We start from the raw sequence: 13,317 nt of genomic DNA on the forward strand, positions 1-13,317 counted from the left end.
ATTTTTGTCTGCTCTAACTTAATATTGCAAATTCATAAATCAATCCTTTTCTCTGGATTTTTAAAATTATTATCTTAAACTGAAAAAATAAACATTGTAGTGTGCATGATGCAATTTAGTGCAAACGTTTCATTAACATGAATTAAAAATGAAGTATCTACATTTCAGAAAAATTATTATTTTATTAACTCAGAACACAGTAAATCCGTTAATTTATAATATTAGTAGAAATAGTGAAGATGAAATCAGTTTTTCAAAACTGGAATTCGAAGTCTACAAAAATTGATTTAATTAAATTATCCATAAAAATAATGTGGACAGTGTCATGAATCAATAGTGGCCATAGTCATTTGTCAACCAATATTGTTTCATATTCTATGTTCATTGCCCGTATGAATCTTTTTATTTATTTATCATATTGTATATATTATATTTTTTTAATTAAACAAAGTGGATGATAACAAATTCTACGCTCAAGAGAAGTAAGCCATAATCATATCGACGGAGATTTACTTATTTATTTATTCATTCAAAACCATCAAAAAATAAAATTAAGTATTATGTAGTGATTTCCATAAAAAGTGCTTTAAGGAAAAAGAAACATTTAATACAAGTCAAAAGAGTTTTTTATTTTTATAACTAAATTACTTGAGATGTCGTGCAGTAATGTGTGTTGCCAAGTTACATTTTCGATTTGTTTGGTAGCCACAATAGTTGCAAATAAATTGCAGTTTGACTACTGCGTGGTCTAAATGTTTATGTCGTTTTAAAGCACTGAACCAGTTGTAACTTCGAGAACATTTGTCGCAATTGTGCTTTGATTACGATGTCTGTAAGTGGCGTGAGTTCATATGATTTAACAAGGAATCTTTTCGTTTTGATTTGTAATCGCACATATCACAAGAAAATTGTGGCGTGACTGCTGCGTGTTCTAGACTTTTACCAGAATTATGCTTCCTTCTCGATTTTTGTAAGCATTTTTTAAAATGCACTTGATCTATATGGCTCTTCATGTTACATTTCCGCCTAAACTGATGGCCGAAAAATTTACATTTAAATTGTGGCATGACGTCACATTCGAATTTTTTATGACGACGTAAATTTTCATTCCATTTGTAGCTTCGGGCACACTTTTCGCATCTGTACGATCTCCTTCGATTCACTCTTGATATGCACGTCTAGAAAATTTTAAGGTGAAAGTTATAATTAGTAATTTTCAAAGAATTTAATCCTTATCCTGCAGTAGAGTTAATCAATACCCCATATACAATAACTGCACACTACCCAATGGCTTTATAGTAATATTTTATAAATTTAAGACTTCTGAATTAAATTTAAATATTTAAAATGATTATAAGTATAGAAAATCACAAAATAATCACTTAGTTATTCACCTGCAGTCCCTTGATCGGAAAATTGACCAAAAAATATATTTTGCACTTTCTTATTGCATGTTTTTGGGTTTTTACTGCTGAACTAAAAAATTGCAAGGTGAAAATTTCAATGAGTAATTATCGTGAACTTTAATCAGTAACCCGCCCTAAACATTTGCATGATTAACAATAATAACCCATAGTAGAAAATATGCCATTTGCACAGCATTTTTATCAGAAAGGATAGAAGTATTGAGATGAAATATTGTAATAAATAGCCAATATATATCCACTTTAATGTTGCTATCTGCCATAATTTAACCTTTTATATCTAGAAACCTCTCTTTTTCCCATAATTTTTAAAAAGAATTTTCGTCACCTGGAAAAATAAAATTTGTAATTTGCATGTTGCAGTTTTATATTGTACAAGTATTACATAAGCTTAAAATTTATAAATTTTATTTCTGAACGTACCCCAATATTTTACATGGTTACAAATAAGGAAAATCTCAAAAGTATTATGAAGTTAATATCAAATAAATATTAAACCGTGGTAATATATCCTAAAAGTTTTGTACGAAAAGTCGGATTTTTTGTGACAAATAGCGAGACCTGGAAAAGGAACTATTTTACCGGAATTTCGGTAAAAACAGACCATTTTTCGATATGTGTGGACATTTCGTTATGTTGACTTAAAAGAAAGTATCTAAACCTTGAACAACTAATTATTTTATTAATGCAGCATCGAATACATTCTTTACGGCATCGTATTAGTAGAAACTGAAATAACGTAGATAATAATTCAATCAATTTTTGAAATTGAAACTTAAAGTGTTAACAACTCTCTGCATTATTTATGCATAGTGATAATGTGAGAAACCTATATATATATATGGCACGCGATGGAGTCGTTCGTACAAGTTATTATTAATAATAATTCATTATGTGCAACACTTACGCAACTAATTTGACCGAAAATCAAATTGCCATACAGAGATTTGTCATAATTTTTATTTTTTCGAATTTTCAGGCGAAACATGCTCTATTTGTCCTAACTACCAGATATCCTAATTTCTATTATACCGAGTCCTCATTTGGTATCATCATATTTTCGAATTTCTATTTCGCACAATATTTATTATTGCTAATTTTCATTTAATAAAACTTATGTTTTTCCGAATTTCTATTCAACATAATTGTCATTTTTCCGAATTTCTTATTATCGTTTGACATAATTTATTTTTACCCGAATAATCACATAAACTAGCATTCATTTATAAAAATCTCCATTTGTCATAAGTCCCACTTACGGAATTGCCATGTCACAGAATTGTCATTTTTCCTACAGCCTGATTAGCTGATTTTGAATTTCGTATATTTATTTCAGACCGGATGGGCTTTAGGACAAATAAAATTTGTGTGACATCACAATTCGATGCTGTGGAAATTATGCTAAATGGTGATTCGTGTAAATAAATGCTAGGTTATGTGCTTATTTGGGAAAAAATGAATTATGTCAAATGATAATTTGAATAAATATAAGATTATAACAAGTAGAAATTCATGCAAATGAATATAAACTACAATTAAGTAAACCAGTTCAGTTTATTCTCAGAAACTGATGATTCAGTGGTAACATTCGATGGAAAATCGAAAAGAAAATTGTAATTAATTCAAACCTTCTGATTCAAGCCTCTTTATTGAATAAACAAAACGTATAATAACAAATTCTACATTTATGAAAATTATTTTATGCACACATCGGTGCAGAGTGAATTTACTCATTTGGAAACTTAGAAATGTAAAACTGAGTATTATGTAGTGATTGCAAAATTTTTATTTGAGGTACGCCTATGATGGAACGCAAAACTGTTTTTTTTATGTATTACTGAATGACTTGAGGTTGAGTGTAGTAATCTTTTGACAAGCTATTTTTCATATTCGTTTTGTAGCCACAATAGTCGCAAATAAATTGTGGCTGGAATATAGATTGGTCTAAACTTTTATATCGATTTAAAGCACTTAACCATTTATAACTTCAAGAATATTATTCGATTTCGGTGACTTTAAGTGTCGTAAAGAAATGTGTTCTAACAAGCTTCTTTTCAATTTCGATTTATATCCGCAAAAACTGCAAATAAATGGAGGTTTGACTTCTGCATGTTCTAAACGTTTATGGCGATTTAAAGTACTTAACCAAGTAAAGCTTCGCGAACATATGTCGCAAATACGTTTTCGTTTCGATTTCGGTAAGTGGCGTGAATGAATGTGAACTGCCAAGGTTCTTTTCACAGTCGTTTGATATCCGCAAAAATCACAAATAAATTGTGGCTTGATTGCTGCATGTTCTAAACGTTTATGTCGAACTAAATCACTCAACCGAACGTAACTTCGAGTACATGTGTCACAATAATGCTTGGTTTCTGTTGCCTGTAAATTTGTTTTAAGATGTAAAGAGTCCACATGACGGTTCAAACTACTTTTCCGTGTAAACTCTTTGAAGCAGAATTGACATGTGACCTTTGAGACCATGTCGCATAAGTATTTTTGATGGTGAGTCAAAAGAGATTGTTGTGTATAGGTTCGAGCACACTTTTCGCATTTGTATTCTTTTTCTGGTTTCTGTTTTGATTCTGGAATTTTCTCATTCTTCTGGGTCCGCAGATTGTTGTCAGCAGTCTCATGACCTAAAAATTCAAGAAAATATATGCGAATATTTTTTATTTAATGGCTTTGGTGAAGTTGTTTTCTTTGCAAATCTAGTGATACCTTGCATGCTTTTCTCTTTGATTTCCAAAGTTTCGTCAATCTCGTATTTTATCAAAATACCGGAAATCGAATTACTGCTAGAAGAAATGGGAGTAGTGGCGGAAGAATATGGCCCACTATTCTGTCGTGCTAATTTCTTCGAATCACTTTTCGAATACAGTTGATCTAGAAAAGTATAAGGTGAAAGTTACAATTAGTTATTTTCGAGGATTTTAATTATTATCCTGCATTAAAACTGGACTCAAATAACAATAATAACTCGTATCAGATTATAATACATTTCGATGAAATTTTTATCCTAAAATATTAAAGTATTAAGATGAAATATTGTCATAAAATGTATCCCTTTTAAAGTTATCTGCCATAATTTAATCTCTTATATTTAGAAACCTCTCGTTTTCTCATAGTTCTTTAAAAGAATTTACTTTAACTGGAAAAATAAAATTGGTAATTTTGATTATGCAGTTTTATATTAATTAAATTCTTTATAAGCTTAAAGATTATGAATACAGACAACCACAAAAGCATCAAGCAAACAGTATCAACTAAATATACTTTTCACATTTGTTTTATATATCTGCAAAAATCGCAAGTGAATTGTAGCCTGACTGCTGCATGCTCTAAACGTTTAGGTCGTTTTAAAGGATTCGACCTATTAATTTCTTTGAGTCAATTTTGGTCTTTTTATTCTAGAACATAATAAGTTGAAAGTTAAAATTTGCGATTTTTCATGATTTTATCCCTCAACCTGTATTAAGCGTTGATTCAGTAATCAATAATAACTCCTACCAGACCAAATAAAGCAAGAACCAGGTACTGCTTCAGAGAAAGTTGCAAACACGTGTCAATTATTCAGAAACGGATCCAAGATGATTACTCAGCTATTAATTCTTCTGACCCAACATTATGTTGGTAGCACTTACAGTTACCATTCGCTCTTTTTACATTATGCTCGGCACAATAAGCTTAATCAATAAGAAAGCAAAGAAACGTATATTTATTCATTATTTTATTTATTAATTCGGTAATTTAATTCGTTTTTATTTATTAGTTAATTCGTCATTCGGTATATGCGTCTAGTTTATTAGATCATTGCACAAGTATTGGCACGCCGAAAATAATAATCATCTCCTGTAGGTCTTTTTTTTTATTATATTGTAAAGATATTTTATGTTTATAAGAAACATCTAACTATTTGGATGAAATAATGGAGAAAGAAAGATTTTTTTTAAATACTTGTCAGTGCGAAGAACTTAAATTCAAGTAATAAACAATAGTTTCTGATAAGGAACATTGCGGTCACTGTTTCTACAAATTTCTTCCTACTTGACTTTAATAGGCATAATATTGCGTTAACCCGACAAAATTTTAGCATAAATATATCAATTTTAAAATTTCTATCTGCCGTAATTTAATATTTTATATCTAGAAACCTCTCGTTTTCTCATAGTGCTTAAAATAATTTATGACTAAGTTTAAACTTCAGTAGTTTTATTTCTACCCCAACACATGTTACATGATTATGAATATGGACAATCGTAAAAGCATCATGCAGTAAATGTAAAATTAATATTAGGCCTTGGCTATTTGTATAGAAAATTCTGTACAAATAGGTGCATTCTCTCGTTATGTGTAGACAAACACTTATTATTAACGCAGAAGAAAATATCTAAATCTAAACAATTTAAAAGTAAAAAAAATTATTATCAATCAATAAATTTATTATTTAATAAATAATTAATCAATTTGAAAATAAAAAAGCTGTGTCTACAATTGCAGTGTACTCCCATCAACTGATGATTGAGAAGTAACACTTGCTAGTAAATCGACAATGAAATGTTAAATAATCTAAAACTACTTATAGCTGTATCGCATTTATTTTGAAGAAACAAAAAGCCCAATGGCAAATTCTATATTTAAGAAAATCAATTCATGCCGATATCGATGAAGATTAAGTTTACTCTTTTGGAACCTTCAAAAAGGAAAATTGAGTGTTGCGTAGTGATTTGCAACACAATTAATTTAAGGTAATACACATTTTAATACGCATTTGATGTAAGGCGAAAAAGTAATTTTCGAATGATTACTAAATTATTTAAAATGGCGCGCAGTAATGTGTCTTGACAAGCTACTTTTTATATTCGTTTTGTAGAAGAAGCAGTCGCAAATAAATTGAGGTTGGACTGCTGACTCTAAATGGTTCTGCTGATTTAAATCACTTGACGGCTTTTTTCCGTAAAATGGAAATAGATATAATATGATTATTTCTTAATTTCCATATATTTTTTAATAAAACAATCTTATGTTAACAGATTCTAGATTTAAGAAAAGCAATTTAAGTAGATATCAATTAAAAGTAAGTTTCCTTTTTCGGAACCATAAAAATTAAAACTGAGTATTATACAGGGAATTTACTAATAAGTAATTAAAGGTATGTATGTCATGGCGTGCAGACATGTGTCTTGACAAACTACTTTTCATACTCGTTTTTAAGCCACAATAGTCGCAAATAAATTGTGATTTGACTTTTGCGTGATTAACGCTTTTATGTCGAGTTAAATCACACAGTCGATTGTAACTCCGAGAACATTTGTCGCAAAAATGCCTCGTTTTCAATGCCTTTGCGTGGAGTGAAGCAATATGCTTTAGCAAGCTACTTTTCTTATGCATTACCAACCCACAATAGTTACAAACGAATTTTGGTTTGACTGTTCCGTGGAATAAGCGTTTATGTCGATTTAAATCACCGACCCAATTGTAACTTCGAGAACATTTGTCGCAATAATGCTTCGTTTTCGGTGCCACGAAGTGGAGTGAATGAATGTGCTTTGCCAAGTGAACTTTCTGATTAGCTTTATATCCGCAAGAATCGCAAATAAATTCTGGTGTAACCATTGCGTGCTGTAAACGTTTGTGTCGTTGTAAATCTTTCAACCAAGTGTAACTTCGCAAACATTTGTCACATTTATACTTTAATTTCGATATCTGTGAGTGGCGCGAAGTAATATGTGATGACAAGTGTGCTTTCTGATTCGCTATATATCCGCAAAAATCGCAATTAAATTTTGGTTTGATTGATTTATGTTCAACATATTTATGTCGATTTAAAGCATTCAAACAACTGTAAGTTTGCGAACATTTGTCACATTTATGCTGCGTTTTCGATAGCTGTGAGCTTGGATTATGATGTACAACATCCATGTGTCGAGTCATGATAGATTTTTGTATAAATCGTATGTTGCAGAATTTACATATGAACTGTGGTACAGTTGCGTAGCATACATATTTTTGATGTCGAGTCAAAAGAGATTGTTGTGCATAGGTTCGAGCACACTTTTCGCATTTGTATTTTTTTTCTGATTTCTCTTTAGATTCCGGAATTGTTTTTTTGCTCTGCATCCGTAAAATTTTATCAACATTCAAAATATCAGCTTCTACTATATCTACGGTACAGAATTTCAACTCAAACATTTCATTACGTACTCCACTTGCAGCCTCTGGATCTGAAAATTTAAAAAAATGTATTTTGAAATTTCTTATTTTATATTTGTAGCTCAGAAATTTTATTTACAAATCTAGTAATACCTTGGATGATTTCATCCTTGATTACCAGGGTTTCATCCATCTCGTATTTAATTAGAGTCCTATCACTAGAGTTACTGTTAGAAGAAATGCGAGTATTTGCAGAAGAATATGGCCCACCATCCTGTCTGTCTGTTGATTTCTTCGATTCCTTCTTCAAACATTGGTGACCTAGAAAATTATAAGATGAAAGTTACAATTAGCAATTTTCGATGATTCATGCATTTAAGCTTGACTTAATAACCAAAAATAACCCACATCATACTATATTCCATTCAGATAGAATTGGGAAGAATTGCCTATTATTTCACACACAATGAACTCAATCAACGAGAAAGCACATACAGAAAATAGGGTAGGTTGGGGTATGGTGCCGGGCTTTAAGCGTAATGTCCTCTAAAATGTAATTCAAATATGATTTTGATGTGTGTATTTCTTTGTGAGAAGCTCACATTATCCGGTTACATGCGTCATTGCTCAAAATCGTTTCTTAACTACGCCATCGTTTGATATTTAATTAATTCGTTGGTGTGGCATTTCGGTCAGCGTACCCCATAACATGGGGCATGGTGTCCCTCATATTACTGCTGGTTCATTTTAATAATATGAGAATTGTAGAATAAAAAGCGTGAAATATAATCATTCTCGAGAGTATAATGTACTGAAAGAAAATTACTCGAGATATGATCAACAATAAATGTTTTTTTACCAATCAAAGTAAAGTATATCGCAAAACCTAGTTTAATCTCTTACTTCTTGAAAATTCTATTCAGCATGTCTGCAATTATATTTATTGAGTTATTACTCTACCAATCTAATTAGGACCACCCTAAAAAAGAAAAAGAATTGCTTGAAGTTTTAATATGTGAAAATTATACCCTTAAAGTTTATTTTTGCCCCTATCAAAAGAGAATCCTCTATAATACATTTTATTAGAAATTTGTAAATCGGAATGGAAATACATGTATAACTTGTATTACAATTTTTTTTTATTTGTAGCTTATATATGACGAATTTCAAATGATAGTCTATTTCAAAGAAATCAAACTTAAACTTGGTTCTTTCTGTTTCATTATTAAATATAAATTCAAATCACGTTTTTATTTTCGTCATTATCTCTATAACAGTATTAACATTACGAGATTCACAAGACAACTAACTTTCTGAGTTTTTCTACATTATCGATCAGATTACTGACCTGTTATCAAGCATTTTTGCCATCTTTGCAACATATTTTTGGGCATCATTCCTGTATGTATATTATGTTGCACGATTTTATTAATTTTAATATATTTAGAATGTTTATAAAATAATTTATGATTACAGAAGTTCAAAGAAATGCTGCATTTATTAGGATCCAACATTTCATGCTTTCACTATTTCAAAATATGCTGTTAGTGCTTAATTTCTGCCAAATAATTTTCCATCTGTTTTCGCCAAAAGTTTTTGTTTTTCATAATAACTATTCTGACTATTCTGACATTTTGTAATTGACACCGTGCCCCACAGTGACACCATACCCCACTTTCCGCTACTAGACAAAGTACTGTCATAAATATATCAATTTTGAAGCTGTTGTTTGCCCTAGAATAATATTTTATGTACAGAAACTTATCGGTTTCTCATATAGTTTTATGAAAGAATTTTCTTAATCTAGAAAAAAATGTTTAATAGGCATGCTGCAATTTTTTATTATTGAACTATTTCGCATGCTTTAATCTAAGTAATTTTAATTGTAGATGCACCGCTACATTATTTACATGATTATAAATATGGACAATCACAGAAGTATCATGCAGTAAATATTAAATTAATATTAAACCGTGGATATTCATATCGAAATTTTGGTATGAATAGCTGGATTTCGAAACGAAACTTTCGAAATAGGAATTCAAAATGTTAACAACTTTCTGCAATATTTATACATAGTAATAATGTAGAAAACCTATAAACATGTGGTAATCTTTGGAGTCGTAAAAGCCATTCTTGACACTTGGCTATGTATGTTGTTTATACATGCCACAAAACCAACATGGAAATAACACTCGATTTTGAATCAATTTTAAAATAAAAACTGTGTCTATGCAGAAATTATTATTATTCCTTGACTAAAATTAGTGAAACAAGTTCAGTCTACTCTCATCAACTGACGATAAAGCAACAACACTTGCTAGTATATCGAAAAGAAAATGGTAAATAATTTATACTTTCTGATCAGTATATCTTTCTTTTTAATACAAAAAGCGTAGAATAAAAAATTCTACATTTAAGAAAAGTAATTATATCGATTCGATGCAAAATGAAATTACTCTTTCGGAACCTTTTAAAAGGACAATTGATTAGTATGTAGTTATTCGCATTGAAATTATTTTAAGGTACAACACACGTATTTAATGTCAGGCAAGAAAGTAATGTTTAATTCATTACTGAATTACTTGCAATCGCATGCAATCATGTATCTTAACAAGCTACTTTTCATATTTATTTTGTAGCCACAATAGTCGCAAATAAATTGATGTCTGACTGATGCATGGTCCAAATGCTTATGTTGCTTCAAACCACGCTTGTAACTGTAACTTCGAGAATATTCGTCGCATTTATACCATCATTTCAATAACTGTGAGTTACACAAAGTAAAATGCGTTGAAAAGTCTACTGATGTATGGTCTGCACATTTATGTCGATTTAAATTTCTTAAATAAGTGTAAGTTCGAGGACATTTGTCACAATTATATATAATTTTCTATGGCTGTGATTTTGTATTAAGGTGCATAAGATTCATGTGGCGGCTCATGGTACATTTCTGCATTTTATTTTATATCAAGAAACCTCTCGTTTTGTCATACTTTTAACAAGCTTTTATTTGACTGGTTATGTGAGTATGTTTGTTAGATGCAAATTTTTGGATTTTAGTTTTGAAACACTTCCACATATCCAAGCGACTCAAAACTTTGCTAACATACGTATTCCTTCGAAAAATTTGACTTGTAACATCAGGACAAATTATGCGTGTATTTCTAAAAGAAGGATTCTTCTTTCGATCTCTCTAGTAGCTTTAGGGAAAAGCACTCGACCAGCAATCGGAAGTCCTGTAATTAGATTACCAGCAGAGCGAAGGAGAAGATGTTTTTCCAGAAAAGATTTAATTTTTTTAAAATTTGTAATTCATAGCTCCATCTAGTCTGAAAAGACGGTAAGAATTTCTGTTATTCTCTGATGATAAAACAGATTCTTTGAAAAAAGTATATTCTTTAATACCATATATTGCACAGTATAATGTAATCAAGTTTGCATACTAAAACACTGATAAATATAAAATTATATATCTTAAGAAAGATTTTTATAAAGTAACTGTACAGAATATCTGAAAATAAAAAAAAAAGAATCCAACGACGAAAATGTGGATAACCATCATCAAATATTTCTATTGCAATTTGAAAAAAGATAAAAAAAGAAAACAAAATTTACCCTTCCTTATCATTTTTTTCTCTAAAATTTTTTATTTTTATTATTGTCAAATCATGATAAAAAAAAGAATTTGTAAAAAATAATCAACAAAGTTTCGGAAGTCATAGAACATCCTCATCAAGGCAAGAAAAATAAATCAAAAATAAAAATTCGAGCAGGGGGGAACAGCGACGAAACGACGATGCTCGCTCCCTGAAACCAAGAATTTTGTCTTGATTCTCGGATTTCCGGGAGTGAGCATCGTGCGTTCGCTGCTGTTCCTAAATGCTTGAATTTTTATTTTTTTTTTTACTTTTGATTGCCTTGATAAGGGTGATGTATGAGTGCCGAAGCGTTGGTAATTTTTTTACAAATATTTTTATTGTAATTTGATAATAATAAAAATAAAAATACGAAAAAAGAGAAGGAAATTGATTTGGTTGGTTGCCTTCTCATTCTTCTTTCCTCTTTTTTAATTTTGTCAACAAAAAATTATTTTTTTAGGAACATTTTATGCTGGTTGTCCAAATTTGGTCATTTTCAGTGTAACTTGCATTATTATATTTGTACTTTTTAATATTACGTAATATTTCGTACACCTTACCCATTTCTATCTCTCTTTGATTACCGAATTATTTGTAATCTTTCTAGTATACATCAATATTTTTTAAAAATCTGTTGTAACATACATTTTATTTAAAAATTTGTTTACCTCTAAAAATTAAATTTGTCACTTGCTTGCCGTAGTTTTATATTATTTGTATATTGATGTATCCTCACACTATTTACATGATTATGAATATGGGCAATCCCAAAACCATCATGTAGTAAACATTAAATGATTATTGACTTTAAAAAAGTATCTAGGTCACAGAAAAATGATTATTTTATTAACTCAGAACCAAATACATTCACTAACGTTTACTATCAGTAGAAAAAGCAAAAGATGAGATTACTTGATATGGCGTGCAGAAATATGTTTTGCCAAGTTACTTTTTAAATTAGTTTTCTATTTAAATTAGTCGCAAAGAATTTGTGGTTAGACTGCTGCGTGATCTAAACGTTTATGCCGATTTAAAGCACTTGATTGAGTGTAACTTCGCGAACATTTGTCGCAATTAAGCCTTTGGGTCGATGTCTGTAAGTGGCGATGAGTAATGTGTTCTGCCAAGTAACATTTCCTGTTCGCTTTATGTCCGCAAAAATCACAAATGAATTGTGGTTTGACAGCGGCATGTTCTATTCGTTTATGTCGATTTAAAGAACTTCTAGTAGTGTAGCTTCGAGAACATATGTTGCAATTATACCTTTTTTTCAATGCCTGAAAGTGGCGAACAGTTATGTGTGTTTCCAGGTGACATTTTCTATTGGATTTGTAACCGCAAAAATTGCAAGTAAATTGTTCAACTGTTGCATGTTCTAAAGATTTATGTGCAGAATCCACATGGCGAGTAAAATTAGATTTCCGTATAAACCTTTTGCCGCAAAATGTACATCTGAAATGTCTGCCGCAGCATACGTTTTTTTGGTGTGTAATCAAATTACATTTGTATTTATAGGTTCGAGCACACTTGTCGCATTTGTATCTTTTTTCTAATTTCTGTTCTGATTCCGCGATTTTCCGTTTGTTAAAGGTCCACCGATTGTTTCCAGCAGCCAAAATGTCAGTTTCTCGTGTATTTACGGTACACAGTTCGAACTGATATTTTTTATCACGTTTTTCACCTGTTGCCTCTTGATCTGAAAATTTGATTAAATATATTCTGCAATTGGTAATTTTATGTTTTGGGTTATGATATTTTATTTACAAAGCTAGCCATACCATGGATGATTTCATCATTGATTTCCAACGTTTCGTCTACTTCGTATTTAATGAATATCCCGGCGCTAGAATGATTGTGAGAAGAAGAATAGGATCCACCATCTTGCCTTCCTTCTAATTTCTTTGACTTACTCCTCGAATACTGTCGACCTAGAATATTATAAGGTGAAAATTACAATTTGTAATTTTCGAGGATTCAAATTTTTGGCTTGCGCTAAACCTTGACCAACTTAACAATAATAATCCATGGCAGACTATATTTCATTACAACGGAATTTTCATGATAAATACTGAAATATAAAGATAATATGTTGTCATCAATAT

General features: G+C 30.4%; 3 protein-coding genes across 3 annotated transcripts in view; all 3 read right to left on the bottom strand.

Moving 5' to 3' along the window:
- Positions 1-3,156: 3,156 nt before the first annotated feature.
- LOC117182813 (zinc finger protein 506-like) lies at positions 3,157-5,074 on the bottom strand. Its single transcript, XM_033375920.1, has 3 exons — positions 5,041-5,074; positions 4,143-4,307; positions 3,157-4,060 (listed from the first exon to the last, which is right to left on the bottom strand). Exons 1-3 carry the CDS (start codon positions 5,072-5,074, stop codon positions 3,396-3,398), a joined length of 864 nt encoding a protein of 287 aa, XP_033231811.1. The 3' UTR covers positions 3,157-3,395.
- Positions 5,075-5,620: 546 nt separating this feature from the next.
- Positions 5,621-11,779, bottom strand: LOC117182814 (zinc finger protein 676-like). The gene is made up of 3 exons (XM_033375921.1): positions 11,776-11,779; positions 7,728-7,895; positions 5,621-7,645 (listed from the first exon to the last, which is right to left on the bottom strand). The coding sequence occupies exons 1-3, from the start codon at positions 11,777-11,779 to the stop codon at positions 6,528-6,530; spliced, it is 1,290 nt and encodes a 429-aa protein (XP_033231812.1). The 3' UTR covers positions 5,621-6,527.
- A 380-nt stretch (positions 11,780-12,159) lies between these two features.
- LOC117182815 (zinc finger protein 160-like) overlaps positions 12,160-13,317 on the bottom strand; it is a 1,645-nt gene continuing 487 nt past the window's right edge. Inside the window, exons 2-3 of the mRNA XM_033375923.1 lie at positions 12,994-13,143; positions 12,160-12,911 (exon numbers count right to left, since the gene is read on the bottom strand). Coding sequence (XP_033231814.1) covers positions 12,211-12,911; positions 12,994-13,143 — 851 coding nt within the window. The 3' untranslated portion in view covers positions 12,160-12,210. The remainder of the gene's footprint in view (positions 12,912-12,993; positions 13,144-13,317) is intronic.

This window comes from Belonocnema kinseyi, chromosome 2, assembly GCF_010883055.1.
Source record: "Belonocnema kinseyi isolate 2016_QV_RU_SX_M_011 chromosome 2, B_treatae_v1, whole genome shotgun sequence".
Taxonomy (NCBI): Eukaryota; Metazoa; Arthropoda; class Insecta; order Hymenoptera; family Cynipidae; genus Belonocnema; species Belonocnema kinseyi.

Coding starts and splice junctions, on each gene's coding strand:
- LOC117182813 (XM_033375920.1), bottom strand. CDS start 5,074: ATGGTAACTGTAAGTGCTACCAACATAATGTTGG. Junction 4,308..5,040: donor TGCTACCAACATAATGTTGG/GTCAGAAGAATT, acceptor ATACTTTTCTAG/ATCAACTGTATTCGAAAAGT. Junction 4,061..4,142: donor CAAAGAGAAAAGCATGCAAG/GTATCACTAGAT, acceptor TTGAATTTTTAG/GTCATGAGACTGCTGACAAC.
- LOC117182814 (XM_033375921.1), bottom strand. Junction 7,646..7,727: donor CAAGGATGAAATCATCCAAG/GTATTACTAGAT, acceptor TTAAATTTTCAG/ATCCAGAGGCTGCAAGTGGA.